Source organism: Sturnira hondurensis, unplaced genomic scaffold, assembly GCF_014824575.4.
Source record: "Sturnira hondurensis isolate 20B ecotype Veracruz unplaced genomic scaffold, ASM1482457v3 Scaffold0007797, whole genome shotgun sequence".
Classification (NCBI taxonomy): Eukaryota; Metazoa; Chordata; class Mammalia; order Chiroptera; family Phyllostomidae; genus Sturnira; species Sturnira hondurensis.
The window spans coordinates 2,040,681-2,060,763 of NW_028080428.1; the positions used below are offsets into that span (position 1 = coordinate 2,040,681).

Below are 20,083 nucleotides of genomic sequence, written 5' to 3' on the forward strand. Positions count from 1 at the left end.
GCTCCCCTTTCCCAACTCCTGCCCATGGCCTGGAGCACAAGAGAAATGCGGGACTCTCACCCAGACCATGGGCTGCCAAGGACCCTGGCCAAATCTGATTCCGAAGAGCTCTGGCCTCCCCTTCACTCATCCTCACCAGATAAGAGGCATCTTCCCGAATCCCCTCTTCCCATACTGCCCTGGGCTTCCTCTACTGGTCAGTAAGAAAATTAAGGGCAATCTCTCCTTGAACCTCCTGCAAACCATTACCTACTTCCATTCTCTCTCGCGCCCCTTCTCTCTCTGTGGCTCCTCTCCCAGCCACTCCCATTGTCCCCTGACCACCTTCCTGGCATCTCCTCCTCAGCTCAGAGCCCTAAACCCCTCCCAGGGACCCCAGCTCTTGCTCTTCCTCATGTGCAGCCCGCATCTCCTGACCTCCCATCACACCACGGAAGCCTTCTGACAAGGCCTCCAGGGACCTCATCATGTCACCAGTAGGTACATTACGAGAAACTCTCTACTGCATTTAGCTCATCCTCCTCTGCCCCGGAAGCCTCCCTTCCCCCCTTCTCAGCTGGTGCCCCCTGGGCCCTCCCACCACCCCTCCAGCCCCACCTCCTGCTCCTATTCCCCTGCCTGCCACTCATGTAGCAGTGTCCCCAAGGCTCCTCTTACTGGACCCACCCTCCTTGGCTGAGCAGGTACACCCCAAAGTTCCAGAGCCCCTACAGTCCACAGTTCCGGTGGCTGTGTCTGGCCCAAGGCTTCCAATCCTTGTGACCACCCTCTGCTGGCACCTCTAGCTGAGAGGCCCATAGGGGCCACTCACTCACCTCGCCCAACCGGAAACTTAGTGTCTGTCTTCCTTATCAAACAGGCCCCGCTCCAGGGGACCCTCTCCCAGGGGGGAGCACCATCCACTGAGTCACCTAGGCCCCAAATCTGGAGGGCCCTCACTCCCTGCTCTCCCTCACCTGGACACCGAGCGAACAGGCCCGGGAATCTGCTCTGACATTTCTCTCACACCACACCCTCTCATGGTCCTGAGGCTGATACTCTCATCACACCCACCAGCATCTCTGTCTGCAGTCTCTCCAGATGGAGGTCCGCCACTCTCCCGACTCAGCGTCAGGAACTTTCTAAAGCAGTTAGTGAATCTTGCCATTCTTCCTCTTAAAATGCTTCAGGTGCCTCTTACCCTCAGGATGAAGCTCAACCTTAGGGGTATGGCGTGGCAAGGGATGGGGACCTGCCCCTCACCATCCAGCTCTGACCCCCATCCCCTGCTTGTACCGGGCACACTCTGCGCTGTGTTTCACTCCTCATCCCTCCGCCGGGCGTCCCGTTCCTCTCACCTTTCTTTGCCTGGCTGACTCCTATTGGTCTTTTCCAACAATTCAGGCCTCCCCCCGCCCCCCCCCCTGCCCTGGCTGGTGTTTTGCAGGAGCATCCAACCTCCTTCCAGGCCCACAGCCCTGTGTCTCTTGTTCCCGTTTTCTCTGAATCCTCGACCCCAACTGGCTACTTGGTACCTAAGAAACATTAGTGAAACGGGGACTACTAATACCCCTCTTCATTCTTTCCTCTTTTTTCCCCTTCAAATGTAAGTAACGCGCTTTGCAAGCACAGCTTCAAGCCTTGCTTCCTAAGACCCTCCCTACGTGGAAATTCTGGTGGCTCTTCCCCCGGGCCAGGTTCTCTGAGAAAATGAGTGGACAGGTCAGTGAACGGGACTGTAAGTTAGCTGGCTACTTCCTGCCCACAGAACCGAGAGACCAGGTGCGGCTTGGGCGCGAATGGGTGGCGGGAGGTGTTGGGGGGGGCGCTGTAGCTCTCACCCAGGCAACTGCGGCCGTCGGGGGCAGGCGCGTAGCCCTGGGAGCACGTGCAGCGGAAAGAGCCTGGGAGGTTCTCACACCAGCCGTGTGAGCAGGGGTTGCCCTCGGCGCATTCGTTCACGTCTGCAGCGAAGACTTGTCTCGGACTCTACCCCACTGCCCTGTCACTCTGCGGGCGTGAGGGTCCCGCCCTCGAGGAGACTCTCGCCGCCACTAGCCCCGCCACCCCCCTACTCGGAGCCGACCTGGCCCCCTCTGGCAGGCAATTCCGAAACCCGTCCCTCCAATTTGCCTTCGGAGTCCCGCCCTCTACCCTATCCACGACCCAGGCCCCGCCCTCACCGCGACAGGCCCCGCCCCCCTGGCTGCGGTAGCCGGGCTGACAGGGGATGCACTTGAAGCTCCCGGGTTTGTTCTCGCATTTGCCATCCGGACAGGAGCTAGGATCGCGGCACTCGTCGATGTCTGCGGGGAAGGGAGAAAGACCCGTTTGGGAACAACGTGGCTGGCCCGGCGCTCAGGGCCCTCGGCGGGGCCTCCCTCCATCACACATAAACAAGGCGATTTGGCCCCTCGGGGGTCCCGAACCCCAACCTCTGAGAAGCCCTAAGCTAGGCTGAGGCAGTCCTGTCCCCCGCCCCACCCCAGGTAGAGGCGCAGCTGAGTGCGGACCCCGGTCGGTCTGGACGGCGCCTCCCTCACCTTCGCACACGGGCGGTCGGGAGGCTTTGAGTCGGTAGCCAGGATAGCAGTTGCACTTGTAGTGACCGGGGAAGTTGATGCAGAAGCCACCGTCGCCGCACAGGTGGGGCTTGGCGCACTCGTTCAGATCTGAGCGGATGGAAGGGGGCGCGGGCGGAGTGCAAGGGGAGGCGACGGGGATTCCACGGTGGTCTGGAGGAGAGCCACCCCGCCAACCGCGCACTCAGCCCCGGCACCTCTCCCGCCCCGGCCTTGCTCACCCACGCACGAGCGCCCCCCGGCGCCCACGTGCAGGCGGTAGCCGCGGTTGCAGTGGCAGTTGTAGGAGCCACCGGTGTTCATGCAGATGCCCCTGCCGTTGCCGCAGGGCTCCGCCTCGCACTCGTTCACGTCTGAGAAGGACGCGCGGGCAGAAAGTCATCAAAGGGGTGATGGGAACCAGAGCCGTCTCCGGCCACCCACCCGCCCTACTCACCCACGCAGTAGTGGTGCTGCGGGTGTGACCGGTAGCCCGGGTTGCAATGGCAGGAGTAGCCGGAGGGGCCCTGGACGCACTCTCCGTGGCCGCAGATGTTCTGGTTCAGTCGGCACTCGTCCGTCTCTGCCGGGCGGGGAGGGTGGGGGCAGGTCAGAAGGTCGAGAGGGGAGCGCTTGCTTTCTGCCACGCCCCCTTGCGGACCTTGACACCCCATCCCGAGGATTCTGATACCAGAGCCTGGGCACGCCGTGACCTCAGGTCCCTGTACACCCACAGTCCAGTCCTGGCACTTTTTACACTTCCCTCGCAGATAACCCTAAACCATGACCCCAGGTCTCCCACATCCCTATTTCCTCAACTCCAGGACCTTTACCCTGGCCCCACCCACCTCAATATTTAAAACCCTGCAGCCTCAGTCACACCGATATCCTCTGGCCCAGTGACCCTCAACCCCCCACTTAATGATTGGTTCCCCCGCCCCCCCCCCCATCACATACACACAAAGCAGGCAGGAGCTGGCTTCCTGGGAGTCCTCACTTGCCCCATGGTTGGGTCTAAGTGGTCAGTCAGATCAGGAACCTCTCACCCTCTTTGTCATCAGTCCCCGGCCTTCCTGCCTCCTACCTCTCCCTCCTTCAGGTCCCTCTGCCTGCATCCTCCACCCCAGCGCCATGCAGCTCATGCTGAGCTCTGCCCCACCCCAGGCACACCCGGCCAGTGGGCTTCTGCAGGCTGTTCTCTTTGCCTGGAGTGCCTCTCTTGGCATTCCTAACACCCTTCTTCTGAGAAGCCTCCCCAGGTGCCTCTTCCTCCACATTCCCACAGCTCCCTGGCCGGTCACTGGGTTGTCCCAGCCTGTGTGAGCATCTTCCACTCAAGCTCTCACCCCAGGAGTAAATCTAGCCTCCGGGTTTCAATCAGGCTGGTAGCCCCCTTGTGGCTTTGGAGTCCACAGGCGTGGGCTTGAATCCAGCTCAGCTGTGTGACCTGGGCAAGTTACTGAACCTTGCTGAGCCTCAATCTTCTCAGTGAAAATGAGGCCCACAGTGCCCACTTCACAGAGTATGAGAGGCTAAATGATACTTAGTATGTAGAACTCTTCAGTCAGAGCCTGGCACAGGGCGATTGCTCAGCCACAGCTAGCAATTATGATGCCCCAAACCCTGCAGACACTTCCCACAGCCTTTGGAATAAAACCCAAGCCTCTTAACAAGGCTCCATGGGCCGGCCTTGCCCTGGTTCAGAAACACTGATCCCTGTGTGGTTTCTCCCTCCTCCACCAGTTTCATGTTCCCACTGCTTTACCCAAACTTAGCTTCCCTTGGAATGTTTTTCCACCAACCTTCTCCTCTTTAATTCCTAACAATCTTTAAAGCCCAGCTTGGAAAGCCTTCTCTCATTGCTATCCCGCATATCATCGCAACCCCCAGACTTCCTTTCTTCCTCTCTGATTTATTTTTTCATAAACTTACTCAGTAATTTGTTGTCTGCCTATTCTGCAAGGATGGGAAGTTTTGTCTGTTTTATTTACTACTGTATCCCACCTAGCACCTAAACAGTGTCTGGCACATAGTAGGTGCTCAATAAATATTTGTTGAATGAGTGAATGAAGGAATATGTGCTTTCAGACTGGGTTGATTGCCATAATACCCATATTATTTGAGGGCAGAGTGGGGTCCCTTACTGTACATGGAGGGGTCCCAGGGCGTGGGATACAGTAAGCCCTGGATAAGTACTATGGCTCCAGAATAATCGGAAGTAGGCAGGAGAGGAGGTAAACTGAGCTAGGGGGCATGGTTCACCCAGGACATGGTCTAGGTGGGCGGCTCTTACCTGTGACCTGAGTAGGGGCGATCTCTAAAGGGGGCAAGTCCGGCAGGAACCAGCGCACGGTGGAGGGTGAGGGCCGGGAGATCAGCTCTAGGGGCAGCAGTGCACACCACACCCATCAGGGGCCGAGGAGGGCAGGAGAGCAAGCAGCCTTGCTCTCGAATGGCCTTCCCAGCATCATCGCCCCCCCCCCCCAGGCCTAGGCGGTGGACGTCCCCCAACAGTGACAGCCCTGGAGGCCTAGCCGCTGCAGGGCCCATCTCACCGGGGTAGGGCCGCGCAGGAGAGGTGGTGGCGGTGGGGCGGCTCTGTTGTGCTGGCTGCTCCTCGATCGCTGGCTGCCGGGGAGAGCAGAGTGAGCCCTCTGGGGCTTCTCTGCCTCCCAGCCCCTCCCAGCCCCTCCCGCCTGGCCTCTCATACTCACTGAGTCAGTGCTCACCCCTGAAAGGGAAGAAGATGTGCCATTAAGCATCGGGCTGGGGGAAGGGAGTCAAGTCTGGGGTCAGCAGTTGGGTATCTGTGGTTAGGGTCTCTGAGAGTTCAACCATCATGTCTCTGGGTCAAGTGTCAAGGGTTAGATCCTGGGGTCAGGGAGTGTTTGCATCGTGGGTCTGGGGAACAGGTATGGTTGATCAAGGTCATTCATTGACTTATAGAACAAGGCTTAGGAGGTTATAGCTAGGGTGTACTCCCTCGGTCAGAGGATGGAAGGTCAGATCTAGGGCCAGCATTTGGGCCAAATAGATGCCCTGATCTGGAAATCAAAGGGGTTCCGGGGTCAGAAGATAGATCTGGAGGGAGATGGATGGTCAGATCCTGTCTCACGAGGGTTAAATCCTGGGGTTCCAATCTCAGTTAGGGTGAAGAGGTCAGCTCTAGGGGTCAGTGGTTAGGACAGGGACGGGGGTTAGAGGTTGGGCTAGAGGTTAGGGTCAGCATCTGTCAAAGAATGGGGAGGGTCAGGCCAGACCTCTCTCTCCCTCCGTGTTGGCAGGTGGAGGCCCCCGGCTGGGGCTGTCGGGCAGCTGCTGGGGCTTGGGTGGCCCGTCAGGGTGGAGGAAAAGAGAAAAGTCACTTTCGCCCTGAATGGTGAGCGTCTGGTGGGAAGTGAGGATGTGGTACCCCTTTCCGGCTGGACAGATCTCCTTGAAGGCGGCTGTGGCCAGAGCAAGGGGCAGAGAAGTGAGTGTTTCTGGGACGGGCACCGAGCCAGCCAGTCCCCGGCCCCACGTGCCCAGGGCTCACCCGTGCCGTCAGCTGGGCAGCGCTGGCACCTCGTGCCCCAGGCCTTGCCGACGCTGCAGCAGCAGAGCTGGCGGGTGAGGCGAGTGTTCAGCGGGTGCTGGCACTGGTGCTCGGAGCTCACCAGGCGGAAACACAGGCTCTTCTCCTCCGGCTTGTCTGCTGCGGGGGCGGCGGCGGGCGTGGGCATCAGGGCCGGAACACTGCCTATGTCCCCCTTCCCAGCCACTCCAGACCTTGCCTCTTTGGCCAGATAACCCTTGATCTCATGCAGCCCTGGACCCCATATGACCCTTGCAACCTCTGTGACCACTGACCCCCACTAACCCAATGCTAGTTGCTCTAGACTTTATCCCTCCTACCCATCAAGTTTATGATTTCATATGACCCTGACTTCATATAGTCTCTGACCGCATATGACCTCTTCCCCCAGATCTCAGGTGACTGTTGACCCCACCGATCCTTGACCCCACTGCTCTGGGCCTTCTTCCTCCTGCCTCCAACTCTTGACCCCACTCTGCCCTCGACCCTGCTGCTTGCAGCCTCACCCCTCTAGCCCGTGCCTTTTGACCTCCCAGGAACCCAAGCCCCCAGTCTCACCAATGCACTGTGTTCGGGAGGGGCCCAAGCTATGGCCAGGTGGGCAGACGCAGCGATAGGAGCCGGGGTTGTTGAGACAGTCACCATGGCGACACATGCCGGGCATTGCACACTCATTGATGTCTGTGGTAAGTGGGAGTTTGGTCCCTGTAGTCTGGGCCATAGGGTGACAGCAAGCTGCTCCAAGAAACTCAGGGTCCTGCCCCAGCCCCCTCTCCTCCTCCGGCACACTGCGGGACGTCCCCCAGGGACAGCCGGCCTGCCCTCCAGCCCACAGGCTCTCCCTGCTGGCATACCCTGGCAGTGAGTGCTGTTGAGTCTCTTGTAGCCCTGGGGGCAGTCAGAGCCCACCTCTCGTACAGGACCTGGTTTCTGCACCCCTGTGTCTGCAGACAGAGTAGAGTGTGGCAGAGGGGGCACTGAGGGTCTGCGGGGAGGGACGGGAGGGTGTGGGGGCAGACAGAGTGGGGTGTGGAGGAATTTGTGGGCAGGGTTACAAGAAGGCTGCTAGGCTGGGAGGGGTGAGGGTGGGTCCACCCCAAAGTAGGGTGTCCCTGAGCACAGACACTCACACTGCAGCTGGGGACACTTGTGGCACTTGCTCTGGCCCCAGGCAGTACCGATGCTCCCGCAGCAGTCCTCCTGCTTGGTGAGGCCGGGCAGGGGGTTGCTGCCGCACTAGTGGGAGGAGCATGGACCTGGTCACAAGGCGCCCAGCCCCCACCCTGCCTCACTCCTGAAGCCCTTTGCCCCCCTCCTCAGCCCACAGACACTGTGAGTTGGGATAAGTCAACCCTGAGAGACCACAGGGCTGATCCAGCGGGGACTGGGATTCACTCACAAGCTGCTTGGGCAGCGTGTCCTGGAAGCAGCGGCCCAAGGGCTTCTGGGTGGGTGGCCGGGGGTGCTGGGGCTTTGGGTGCGGCAGCAAGTGCTGGGATGGGGCTGGGCCTTCCGCGTTCAGCCCTTCGATGCGGTGCACTTGGACGGAGGCCTCGGGTGGGTGGTGGACGCGCACGTTTACCACGGGGGGCGGGGCCTGCACTGGGGGGCAGCACGATGGCCTCAGGGCTGCCCCGAACGGTGGCTGGCAGCGAGGAGCATCTCCGGGGCTAGCCTCCGCCTGGGTCCCGCCACCCTAGCGCTCGCCCGCCTCGGCCTCCCCGGTCTGCCCGTCTCGCCCAGTACCTTCTGCTGAGATCTGTCCTGGCCCTAAGGGCACCAGGAAGGCCGCATGCTGGGCAGGGGGTCCCTCCCCGGGCCCGGGCGGGTCAGCGATCACCTGGACCGCGTAGATGGCGTGCTTGCTGGCCATAGACTCGCTCTCTGGAGCCAGCACGCCTGTGGATAGGGCTCCAGCCCGGCCCATTCCAGGGCCTGAACCGCCAGCGCCCCCGCCAACTCCTCCAGCGGGCACCTGGCAGAAGCGACCCGTGAAGTCCGGAGGACACAGGCACTGGTTTCGGGAAGAGCACTGGCCGCCATTCATGCAGGGCATAGGGCACACCACTGGGGAGGGGAGGTGGATTAAGACTCTGGCCACCCCCACCCCCAGCATCCAGCACCCAGGCCCTTCCCTCACCCATATCCTGTCGTCCCCGCTCCTTCCTACTTCCTTGTCGCCCGCTGGCTCTGTCCTCCTTGAGACCCGGCTTTTGTGACACCTCGTAAACACAGAAACTGTGCTCTAGGTTCCCCAACATCCTGCTACCCATGTTATGTTGGCTTCTGGAGCTTTAAGTCTTGGACTTAAATCCCAGCTAAGAGATCATGTGACCACTGTGTGGCCCGGAGACCTTCCTTCCCTTCCCTGTGCCTCAGTGTCCTCATCCCTAGTGTCTATTAAGTGAGTCGATGCCGGTTCAAGCACTTGGCACAGCACCTAGTGCACAGAGAGTGCTTGGCAAGGAGTAGCAAATGATGGGGATGGTATAGCCTTCTCTCCCGGCTTTCCTCCAGCTCTTCCTTAAATGCCATCCCCACCTGGCACTTCCTCTTCTAAATCCTCCCCCACCCCCGCCACCCCCACCCCCACCCCCATTCAGTCCTCATCCCTCTCTGGGCTCCCCATCCCTCACCTTGCCATTCAGGGACCACACCTTACCACTGCCAACAATGCCCATATCTGTAGCTACAGCTCCTGGGAACCGCTCGGGCACCTCCACCCAGGGGCACTGTCAGAAATCAGAATCCTGCCTCCCCACTTCCTCTGACCACCAGGGATCCCTGCCTGCTCTGGTCACTCATAACAGCCTGGAGGCTCCATCTCTCCTGCTCCCACCCTGCCCAGCTCTGGCCTCTGTCCTGCCTCCTGAGTCCACCTCCCCTCCACCTCAGGCCCTCTGCCCCTCCCTTGCTTAGAACCTTGCCACCCAGACCCCTCCTGGGCTCTCTCTCTCTAATGCCAAATAAACCTCAAGCAAAGCCCTGGCATAGGCACACCCCCGCTCACAGCTGGCTTCCTTGCGGGGACATTCAAGGCGCTCCGTGGCCCTGAGCGAACCTTCCTGCAGTGCCCCACCCGGCACTTTCCGTGTGCACCCCATGCCCCGGGACTCATCTCCTGCTACAAAGCAGCCACATCCTCTGCCTCCAGAGCGTTGCTCATGCCATTCCCTCCACTTCAAAGCCCTGTACCCCATCTCTGCATATCCAGATCTTACCCTTCCAGTATCACCCCTGTCCCCTCTCCTGGGTTATCACCCTCTGCTCCAACTCTGCCTGCCACTGACTTCAGTTAGGATAGTCATGTCTGTCTCCCACACAAGAAAGGGTGTTTTGCAGGGCAGGGCTAGGCCTGCCTCCACTCTGGGCTCCAGAAGAGGTGCAGGGGAATGAATGGGGTGACCTTTGACTTTCTGCCACACCCACTTCTATCCCAACCCGACATCCAGCCTTGGGACCGTGAGCTCACACACCTGCCTGCCCCATGTGGCCCTTAATTTCCAGGGTGAGTTTCCAGGATGGGAAGGCCGGGGTGCTGCTCTCCTGGACACCTGAAGGACCTCAGAGGGTCAGCCGACGTTCGTGGCCATCAGGGCCTGGCTGAGAGCATCCCAGCTCAGCCCATCCTGCCCCGCCTCTTGGGGCCAGGACGTCCAGAGCAGAAAGGGTGTGTCCTGGGCCAGGGGAGACAGGATCCTCTCCTTCCTGCCTTTCAGTGAGTCACCCATAGCGGTGAGGGTGACCTTCCAGTGACACCCGCCCACTGTGGCCTGGGCGCTGAGCCTGGGGGATGTGGGCAGCACGGATGGAGACAGCAGCCTGGGCAGGATGACCAGGGGGCCTGGGAGGTCCAGCCCACATACACTCTCATCTCACACATACACTCATGGACGCATTCTGACACCGACACAGGTTCACACAACACTCCCACAGAGGCTGGAGACAGGCATCCAAGATGACAGTATGAAGAAACATGTACTTAATCACCGCGCACCACACCAAAGCCTGTGCACACCCCCGTGTGCGCGCCGTACCTCAACTGCAAACCGTATGGGTTCCTTGGGGCTGTGAGTACAGGAATGCGTAAGAGGGGCTGTTTTGCTGGTGCCATCCTGGGCCCAGCGTAATTACCCTGTCCAGGAGGGTAATTACTGCTGGGACACCTCCCTCTGCCTGGCCCACAGGGCCCCGGGGGAGGAGAGCTGAGCCCCAGGCCTGGCCCTTTGAAGAGAGATGCTGGGCGAGGGACAGGCTCCAGGCGGAACTGGGGAGTCATAAGGGCTTGTTGGCAGGGAGACTGAGGGCCTCCGAGGCAGGGCTGTTGTGAGCTTATGGCCTCCATAAAGGCACAGATGGGACGCCAGGAAAGAGGGACTGAAGACCCAAACCAGCACAGATTTCCAGACCCGCACCTCACTTGTTGGTCCTCAACACCCCTCCCCTCCCAGACCTTGCCAGTAACTAAGTCCCTTGGCCCCCGCCCTGCCGCTAGCTCCTCCCCCAGAGAACACAGGTGTCTACCCCTGTCAGGCCTGACTTTGGACATTTTTAAAGACTTTTCCTTTCTTCCAGCAACTGTTTCTTGAAGGAATATTAACCCCCTCTCCGAGATCTTCTGCCCCCAGATCACACCCCTCAGACACCCTGCGCGCGGACCCTCCCTCTGTCTCAGAGCCCAGCTCCTTCCTGGGGGCAGTGTCCTCATCCCGGACCCCAGCACTACCCCACACCTTACTCACACCTCAGCCCTAAGCGGAGCTGGGAAGTCCAAGCAGCCGCGCAGCCCTCCCAACTCTGGCCCCAGGACTCCAGCCTGCCAAGCCCCTGATGCCCCTGAGGCCCCAGGTCCCCAGAGCGCGGCTGGGCTCTTAGCACCCCTGGCTCCCAGTGTCTTAGGGCCTACTCTGCCTTGCACCCCGTTAGTGTCCCGGTGCCGGCCTTCCCCGCTCCCCCAGCCCGTGCCCTCTGGCCCTCACCCACGCGGAAGCCGGAGCCCGTGAGCGTGTCGGTGCTGTGGCCGTTCTCTCCGATGAGCGTCATGTTGGAGCCCTGCTGACAACTGTCCCGACACTGGCCCTTGAGACAGGTCCGCTTGCAGATCACCGGCGCAAAGACCACCTTGAAGCGCTCGCGGGCCAGCGCCCCGCCCCCGCCGGTGCCCCGCTCTCCCGTCGGCCCCCCCTCTGCCCCGCCGCCCGGGCCCAGCAGCAGCAGCAGCAGCAGCGGCAGGAGCAGCGCCAGCAGCCCCGCCGCCCCCGCCCCGCGCATCTCAGGGGCCAGGCCGCCAGCAGCCCCTCGGGGCCCGGGCATCCGGGGCCTCAAGACCCAGGGGGCGCGCCGGGACGGGGGCTATGATCCCGGCGCCCCAGGCGGGCAGCGAGCCAGGAGCCACGGGAGAGGGTAGAGAGGGCAGCGAGGGCGAGGGACAGAGGAAGCGCGCAGGGAGGGGACGGCAGGCGCGGGCGGGGGTGCACGGGAGGCCAAGAGATGGAGGCTCGACTACCCGGAGCCCAGAAACTTCCACCGCCCGAAAGGAGCCCAGCCACGAGCCGGACCCGGGGCCTGCGAAGGCCCCAGACAGAGGCGGGCGCGAGGAGGCCGCAGCAAGTCGAAGCGGAGAGGAGGAGCGAGGGGAGGAAGGCCGGGCGACCGGCCCGCTCCGCGCCTCCCCCGGCCGGGCTGGACTCCCGGGCGGTCGGGAAGCAGGGAGCGCGGGCAGGACGCAGGGAGAAGTGAGCAGTTGTTTTCCCTGGCTGCAGCGCGGCGGCGGCGAGGGGGCTGGGACGCTGGCCTCCGGCCAGGGAGACAGTTTTTTTTTTCCTGTTTAAAGCGTCGTCGCCGCTCCCGCCTGGAGGAGCAAGGGGGTGCGGGCGGGTGGAGGCTGGGGGCGGTCCCCTCTTTAGATGCCCGCCCCACCGGAACCCGCCGCCTCGCCCTGGGCCGTTGCCAGAAGGCTCTCACCTGGGCCCGCTGGCCTGGCCACCAGATTCCTCCGGGCGGGGCGGGGCGCGGCAGGGAGGCCTGCCCAGACCTCTGCCAGCCCCATCAAAGCGGGAAACCGAGGCCGGGAGCAGAGGAGCGGTCTTGCCTAGGTCGCGGGAGGGAGGAGAGGCCAGGTGGGATTGGAACCCAGGCCTCAGCCTTTTCGCAGCCTCCCTTGCACACGCGAGGGTCCTATCACCCCAAAGTCACTTCCCAATTGTCTTGGTCCATTCTCCTGTGGCTAGGGGCTGAGGGGGGGCCACCCTTTGGCCAGGGGTTCGGTGAAAGGTCCCTGAAGAGGAACAGAAAGAACGAAGCTGGAATCCCAGCTTCCCTACCGACCACCCCCCCAAATGGCTTCCTGGTGCCCACCGTACCCCGCCCCCTCGCCTTGTCTGGCCTGGCTGGCGGGGCTGGCTCTGGGCCTCAGACACTCTGGAATCGCCAAGGTCTGAGCTCAGGGCCTGGCCCCCTTCCCAGGCTAACAGCCGGGAGGAGGGGGGTGCTGCTTCAGGGCCCAGGGGCCTGGGGAGGGGCACAGCAGGGCCCCAGGGCAGGGGTTGGCAGGGGCTGGGGAGAGGCCTCGAGTTTGGTCAAGGCTGGAGAGGAGCCCGGTCTGTTCCCTGGGCTGGAAGGGGGGCGCCCAAGACTACAGTGTCCTGGGGCCTGGGGCGTAAGGGGGAAGGCCTGGTGGGGACACCCCAGGATTCAGTCTCTGACTCACAGAACTCAGCGGGGGTGGGTGTGACCAGGGTCTGTCCCGAGCAGGACACTGCTAAGTCCAGGTGGCACCAAACCCCGTCCTGCTGGGCACCAGGCCTGACACCGACTAAAGGAGGGGTGGCTCGGGGTTTGTCCTTCAGGCACACTTGTCCAAGGGACTCATGGTTTCTACTTTGGTGGTAGATTTATTTGGGGGGACTGAGCAGAACCCTTTAGGGGAGCCCCTTCCTGAATTGCTCAGGCCCAGGCTGGAGTCGCAGGGGTGGGACAGGGGTCGTCCCTTGTCCCCAGGGTTCCTCTGCTATTAGGATCCAGCAGAGTGGGCGGGGCAGCCCCACCTGCTCTCAGTGCTCAGGTCACTGCTGAGGCAGGAAACGATACTGGTGCGTGGCTGAGGGTTTGATGATCATTTTTCCCTCATACTCATCGGAACCGACCCTCCCCTGCCTAGAGCAGGAAGTGGCTCGCTTCGGAACACAGCACAGAAAACAGAGCAGGGCTGGAGTTGCAGCCGGCCTCAGCTTACTCGCCTGCAAAATGGGGATCCAGTCACTCAACAAACTGAGAACTATCACATGTCAAGCTCTTGCTAAGAAATAGATCCAGCTTTGACTGGTGTGGCTCAGTGAGTTGGGTGTCAGCCCTTAAAGTGAAAGGTTACCCATGGGTTGGATTCTTGCTCAGGGCACACGCCTGGGTTTCAGGCCAGGTCCCTAGTGGGGGGTGAGCAAGAGGCAGCTGATCGATGTTTATCTCTCACACGTTCCTCTCTCACATGGATCTTTCTCTCTCCCTTCCCCTCTCTCTAAAAATAAATAAATAAAATCTTTTAAAAAGAGAAAGAAAGAAGTAGAACCAACTCCTGGAGCTTCTTCCCCGGGGGAGACAGACATGTGACAAATCAATTCACACACACGGCGTGACCACAACAGAGGTCAGCGCTGTGAAAGTAGAGCCAGGAGTTGGGAACAAGAGTGGCCGTGGGACCTGGAGGTCCAGGGAGCCCCTGCGCCAGAGGGACGTCTAAGCTGGAGGAAGAGCCGGACGTCGAAGCTAGAGGGAGGGCTGCAGGAGGCCCACTGGACTGAGGGGACTGGTGAAGAGACAATTCACAGAGGGGTGCGCAGGGAGCCCACAGAGTGGAGTATGAGGAAGAGATCCGGTTCTTCTAGGAGCTGAGAGAAGGCCCTCGGGGCAACTGAATGGGAAGGGGAGAGACTTTGGGAGGTAGGTGGGAGGCCACGTGAGAAATCTGGGTTTGGGTGTCATTGCAATGAGACAGTGTCAGGGCTGGAGGGGTACTGTTGTGTCATCCCAGGAACATTGACCTAGTGCGGAGGCGATGGAGTTGTATGTGGGGAGCAGGATCTAGAAACTGGTGAAGTGCAGGGTGCCGGGAGGCAGGCGGCGTGAATGGCTGTGGTTGGGACCCTCTGAGATGGAGGTGCTGATGTCATCCACGTGGAGATTCCTGGAGATGCAGACTCAGGGTCCTCAGCTCGCAGGGGCATTTTGGGCCTTGGGAAAAGATGGCCTTTGCTCAAGAGAGAAGAGGGCCAGGCAGACCAAGGAGGGCACCATTCCCAGGTTTGGGAGAGGAGGCAGAGTCAGAAGTGACTAGAAGAACAGCTGGAGGGAGTGGAGAGAGGGAAACCAGGAATGTGATGCAGAAACAGCCAAGAGGAGTGAGTGTGTATGGGGCTGGGGGGTGGCCGAGTGTCCGATGCTGCTGACAGTCGGATAGGGGAAAGGACAGCCCTTCTCAGGGGCCACTCGGGACTCAGTGACTTGGAGCAGCAAAAGCAAGCCCCTCCGCCCAGTGCTTGGCACAGAGTGAGTGCTCAATAACTTACCTGTGGTCATTGCCAAACTCCTTAGGCTCAGGGGGATCTGGCAGGAGACAGCACCCCCAAGTGGGTGGTGGAGGGGACTAGAATGGAGAAACTGTTTACAAAGGGCTAAGGAGACCACGAAGGGCAGCAGAGGGCAGCAGAGCCCCGCTAAAGGGACCAAGAGAGGAAGCCACTGCCCCGCTGGCCTGCCCCTGCAGTGGAGACACCCAGGCGGGGTGAACTGTGGCCTCCACAGAGACCCGCAGCACCTGCCCGCCTGCAGCCCGTGGCGGGGGTGGGGTGGGGGTTAGGGGAATAAACGCTATCCTAGTCTTTTCCTGCCCAGTTGAGCCTCTCAGGGGCTGAACCCAAAAAGCATCCTTCAGGCAGGGCAGCCTGGGTGGGCACGTGAGCCTCATGACCTGGGGCAGGGAGGGCAAGGACACAGCGTGGGTCTGCTGCAGGGCAGACAGCGACATCCGGACTGGTGGGATCTTTGGGCTGACCACCTTTTCTATCCTCATGTCCTGTGTCCCCACACCCAGTCACCTATCTTCCTAGAATCTCCTGACACTGGCACGTTTCCATGCCTCCAACATGTAGGTCCTCCTGACAGTGCAAGGGGACTGTGACCTTTGTGGTCACTCCAGGCCATTCCTGCTGCCNCCTGGGTGGGCACGTGAGCCTCATGGCCTGGGGCAGGGAGGGCAAGGACACAGCGCGGGTCTGCTGCAGGGCAGACAGCGACATCCGGACTGGTGGGATCTTTGGGCTGACCACCTTTTCTATCCTCATGTCCTGTGTCCCCACACCCAGTCACCTATCTTCCTAGAATCTCCTGACACTGGCACGTTTCCATGCCTCCAACATGTAGGTCCTCCTGACAGTGCAAGGGGACTGTGACCTTTGTGGTCACTCCAGGCCATTCCTGCTGCCTAACAGGCCTCCCCAGCACCGTTTCTGCCTACTGCGGGCCCTCCTCCGCCTGGTGGTGCCAGAGTTGCTTTTAAAAACCTGATTCTAACACGGCTACTCCCACACTTAAAAAACCTCCAGCGGCTTCTCTTTGCTCACCTGCACCTACAAAGTCCTCCGTGCTTCAAAGGTGCTGAGCTCTGGCCTTTGCCTGGGTCGGGGCGTCCTGGCCCTGTGAGGCATTTCTGTGTGTCTCTCTCCACAACTACCGCCCTGGCCCTCTGGGTCACGTCACCTGTTTGGTTGCTGCTGCAACTCATCACAACCTGAAGCTTTCTTCTTTGTGAGTTTGCTTGCTCACTTCTTGTCCTCTCACTGCACCCCGCCCCCCGAAGGCACAAACTCCAGGTTCTAGCCCAGGGCTACTCACAGAGGCCGCTGAAGTTTGCTGACTGAATGGAGTGCAGCCACAGGAGCGCCCAGCATTTTCTGTGTGCTTTGTACTGTCTCGGTATTTCATCATGCCAGTACCCACAAAGGGGGGAACCAAGGCTCTGCACCGTGTAACAGGCTCAGGTCCTCTGGTGATAAGACACGGGGCTGAACTCAGGTCTGCGGGGCTCAAAACGCACAGAGTTCTCCTGGGGTGGAGGAATGAGAGGGTCCCACAGATGTCCTGCAGATAGGTCGGTGGGACCCTGAGGGCTATGAGGGGCTTTGCTGGAACGGGACAAGGAGGAGCTGCGGGATCCAAGCCCAGGGAATGGTCAGACTGCTTAAGTGTTGAGGATGGGCTCTGTGTGCAGAGGGGCCCCTGAGGCCCTGAGAAGGCAAGGGACTGGGCTGAGGTTATGTAACTGGTCAGCTGCGGAGCCAGGACTCAGACCCAGGCTCCTACGGCCCCACTACGCAGGCTCCCACTCGGAACCGGCTGGACAGGGAGCAGCAGCCTGCATGGTGGGGGCCGTGTTTCTGCAGGTGGCGCAGCACCGCGCTTGTTTTCTGGAGGAACTTCTGCCCGGCAGTGTCCAATAACTGCTGTGTGAATTGGGGAAATTCTTCAGCTTCCATGTGCCTCCTTTGCCTCCTTTGTAAACAGAGGATCGAATGAGCTGACATTTAGGAAGTCTTTAGCAGATTCTGGCCACATAGTAAGTGCTCGGTATACATTAATTCTTTTTATTATTATCGGGTCTGGGAGCCACGCTGGCTTGGCTGGTAGGAGGAGAGTTGCCGGTGAAAGAGGGCTGACTGTCACCAGGCTCTGTGCCTCCTCTCTGAGTTCTGAATGTCTTGGGGAAGCTTCTAGGCTCTGCGGGTGGATGGGTGGGGGCTGTGCATCAGATCTAAAGATGAGGGTTGGCCCTGGCCCACTGGCTCAGTTGGTTGGAGCGTCGTTCTGGACACCCAAAGGTTGCGGGTTCAATGCCCGGTCCGGGCACACACCTAGGTTGAGGGTTTGATTCTCTGGTCAGGGAGCAGATGGGAAACAACTGATTGATATTTCTCTCCGTCCCTCTCTCTCCCTTTCTCTCTCTCTAAAATCAATAAGCATATTCTTGGGTGAGGATTAAAGAACAAAGAAGAGGGTCGGAAGTTTCAGGGGCCTGGAGAAGACAATTCTTCCCTAAAGCACCTCTCTCCAATGACACTTCACGGAAAGTGGCTGTCACTGAGTCCCTCTGATGTGCCATACACTGTGATGAAGGGCACTGAGACTCGGGATTGGAAAATGAAGTGAACCTCTCTCCAGTCCTGGTAAATCAGAGAGGGTCTCCAGCCCCACCGCTCTTCTCCACCTTTCAAACAGAGAAGGTCCACTGGTCAGAATTAGGCCACAGCTGTGAGCAGCCTGGGTGGAGCCACAGCCCCGCCACGTCCCGGCAGGTGACTGTGGGTAAATCACTTGCCCTGCCCCAGCCTCAGCTTCCTCATCTGCAAATTGGGGGTGATGACAAGCCCTAACTCACAGCACTGTCCTGAGGATTCAATGAGAAAATTCACGAAAACCTCTTAGTAGAGTGCCCAGCCCAAAGAAAACATACACCAAGAGTTGAGCATTATTATTTTCACCACTGTCACCTGATCTTTTTCTGTTTCACAGAAATGTCACGTTAATTCACATTGCGGTAAAAATGGAGAGGAAAGTCAACCCCTCTTCAGAGCCTGTAAGTGTGAAAATACAGTAACGTAACTTGTGATTTTCAGAGCCGTAGCTATGTGGCAAAAGCCACTTGTTGCCATTTGAACTTGACCCCCAAATGAGGCAGTGGTGGAGTATGATTGAACTGTATGTAAAAATGCCACCACTGTGTGCACTGTCACTCAGGATTGGGACTAACTACTGCCACGTCAACAGTGCCACTGGTGCTGGGCTGGCTCACAAGAGGGTGTGCTAAATTCTTTGGTGAGGGAACGGAAGAGAGAGCCCACGCCCGCTGCTTCCCAGACAACTGGCCTCCCCACCACGGCTGCTGTAAATCGGCTTTCCCACCAGCATCTTGGGGACCTTCTACATGTTCACCCCTGTCAAGGACCGGGAGGGACTCAGAGGCACGGAGTCCTGTACTCTGTGCCCACTCAGTGATGGCGGACGTGTCGCCACATCAGGTGCAGTGATGGATCCAGGCAGCAATGGAAACAGTCTGGACAGTGAGGGCTGGAGCAACAGTCTGATTCCTGTTGCTTCCGTCAGGGTAAGGCCCCAAGTGTTGGCATAGTGCTCCAGGTAGTTTGATCCATCATGACTGGTTTCCACAGCGAACTGAAAACATTGCCATCCAAAGCCCTCCACTGGGCTGTGGGCTTGTGGCTGACATTATTTATTCCACATTTGGGACTCCTTGACTAGCAGCCACAGCCACACTGCTTTCCAGCAGGAGCCGCCCTGCTGCACAGGCGTCACTGGTCCCGGTTTGCAGATGAGGAATGAAGACCAGAGAGGTGAGGTAAATGACTCCAGGTGGTACAGCCAGTAAGGAGCAGGTCAGAATCAAACCTGAGCCTGCCTGACTCCAAGCCTGTGCCTTGTGCAAGCTCCTGTGAAACTTGAGGCAGGCAGGAGCCCTGAGTGGAGAAACATGATGGGGGTCCCCTTGAGTAGTGGGAGAGGAAGAATATAGGGAGAGTGGGAGGGCACCAAGGGCCAGATTTGTAGGACCCTGAAGACCATAGTGAGGACTTCAGATTTTCATCTAAATGAGATGGGAAAATGCCAGAGGCTTTTAAGCAGAAGAGTGACATGATCTGATTTATATTTTGAAAGAATTACTGTTTCCTTCTCTGTAAAATGGGGATAGCAGTGGTTCCTGCCCCAGATTGTCAGGGGAAAATGCAAGAGATTAAATGAGAGGGTGAGTGTAAGGGCCTTAGCTGGTGCCGGGAGGAACAGACCATTGAAGAGACACTGGCCATGAGGACGACACGAAGGGTGGATTGAAGAGCTCAGGGTGGGGCCGGGAACCCAAGACAGTAAGGACTGGGAAGGTCTGTGCACACAGGCTTGAGTCCCTGTAGTCAGCTTGGCAGAACCGACCTGGAGTCAGGCCCTGGGTCAGCTATGCTGCTGCCCAAGAGCCTGCGGGTAGGTGGCGAGAGTGAAAGGAGCACAGGGCTCTCCAGGAGAGCAAGAGGCAGCAAGGGCCTGAAAATGGCAGTTCCAAAGACTCTCTATGCAGGAGGGAAACGGGACTGGGAGGAGGGTGCTCAGTCTTCAGGTAATCTCGCTGATGCACGTGCCGTCTAACTGAAGGAGGAGGTTGCTGATGAGATGATGGGGGTCTGAACCTTGGCGTGCAGCCTTGGGGCAGGGGAGGATGCACAACCGGAGACTGCTGCCTGCCCCATCTGGCTTCTCCAAACCTCCAAAAAGGGAGAGGATGTGTCTGGGAAGGAACACAGAAAAGGAGCCCTGCCTGGTGTGGATCAGTGGACTGAGTGCCAGCCTGTGAACCAAAGGATCACTGGTTGAATTCCCAGGCAGGGACGGTGCCTGGGTTGCAGGCCAGGTCCCCAGTAGGGGGTGCTCAAGAGGCAACCATACATTGATGTTTCCCTCTCGCTCCCGCTTCTCCTCTCTGAAAATAAATAAATAAAATCTTAATAAAGAAAAAACACAGAAGAGGAAAAAATCATCAAGACCAATGTTAGGGAGCATTGGTAATTTTTTTAAAAATATTTTATTTATTTATTTTTAGAGAGAGGGGAAGGTTGTCTTTCATGTATCCCTTACTGGGGACCTGGCCTGCAACCCAGGCACGCGCCCTGACTGGGAATCGAACTGGCGACCCTTTGCTTCACAACCCTGTGCTCAATCCACTGAACCACACCAGCCGGGGCAGCACTAGTAATTTTAATAGCATCTCACCCAAGGACAGCGAAACAGTCGCCGGCTTATGTAATAAGCCCTTCACTGCCACCCACTCTCCAGCACGCATTACTCCGCTGTGGCTGCTCCCTGAAAAACGGGCTGTACTTGAGAAAAGTTGAGAGCTGACTTTATATCAGTCCTAGGC

General features: G+C 59.2%; 1 protein-coding gene across 3 annotated transcripts in view; it reads right to left on the bottom strand.

Annotated features, from left to right (window-relative positions):
- Positions 1–11,837, bottom strand: part of LTBP3 (latent transforming growth factor beta binding protein 3) — a 17,919-nt gene extending 6,082 nt beyond the window's left edge. The window contains exons 1-17 of one of the 3 annotated variants that reach the window (XM_037053193.1): positions 11,094–11,836; positions 9,591–9,668; positions 7,861–8,181; positions 7,514–7,716; positions 7,245–7,350; positions 6,969–7,058; positions 6,673–6,795; positions 6,076–6,234; positions 5,801–5,986; positions 5,255–5,271; positions 5,096–5,168; positions 4,834–4,920; positions 2,998–3,123; positions 2,783–2,914; positions 2,523–2,651; positions 2,163–2,285; positions 1,821–1,943 (exon numbers count right to left, since the gene is read on the bottom strand). In XM_037053193.1, the coding sequence (XP_036909088.1) occupies positions 1,821–1,943; positions 2,163–2,285; positions 2,523–2,651; positions 2,783–2,914; positions 2,998–3,123; positions 4,834–4,920; positions 5,096–5,168; positions 5,255–5,271; positions 5,801–5,986; positions 6,076–6,234; positions 6,673–6,795; positions 6,969–7,058; positions 7,245–7,350; positions 7,514–7,716; positions 7,861–8,181; positions 9,591–9,668; positions 11,094–11,427 (2,410 nt within the window). In that variant the 5' untranslated portion in view covers positions 11,428–11,836. Of the gene's footprint in view, positions 1–1,820; positions 1,944–2,162; positions 2,286–2,522; positions 2,652–2,782; positions 2,915–2,997; positions 3,124–4,833; positions 4,921–5,095; positions 5,169–5,254; positions 5,272–5,800; positions 5,987–6,075; positions 6,235–6,672; positions 6,796–6,968; positions 7,059–7,244; positions 7,351–7,513; positions 7,717–7,860; positions 8,182–9,590; positions 9,669–11,093 lie in introns of all 3 variants that reach the window. The other 2 variants (XM_037053194.1, XM_037053195.1) reach the window with 2 other exon arrangements.
- Between the last annotated feature and the right edge of the window lie 8,246 nt (positions 11,838–20,083).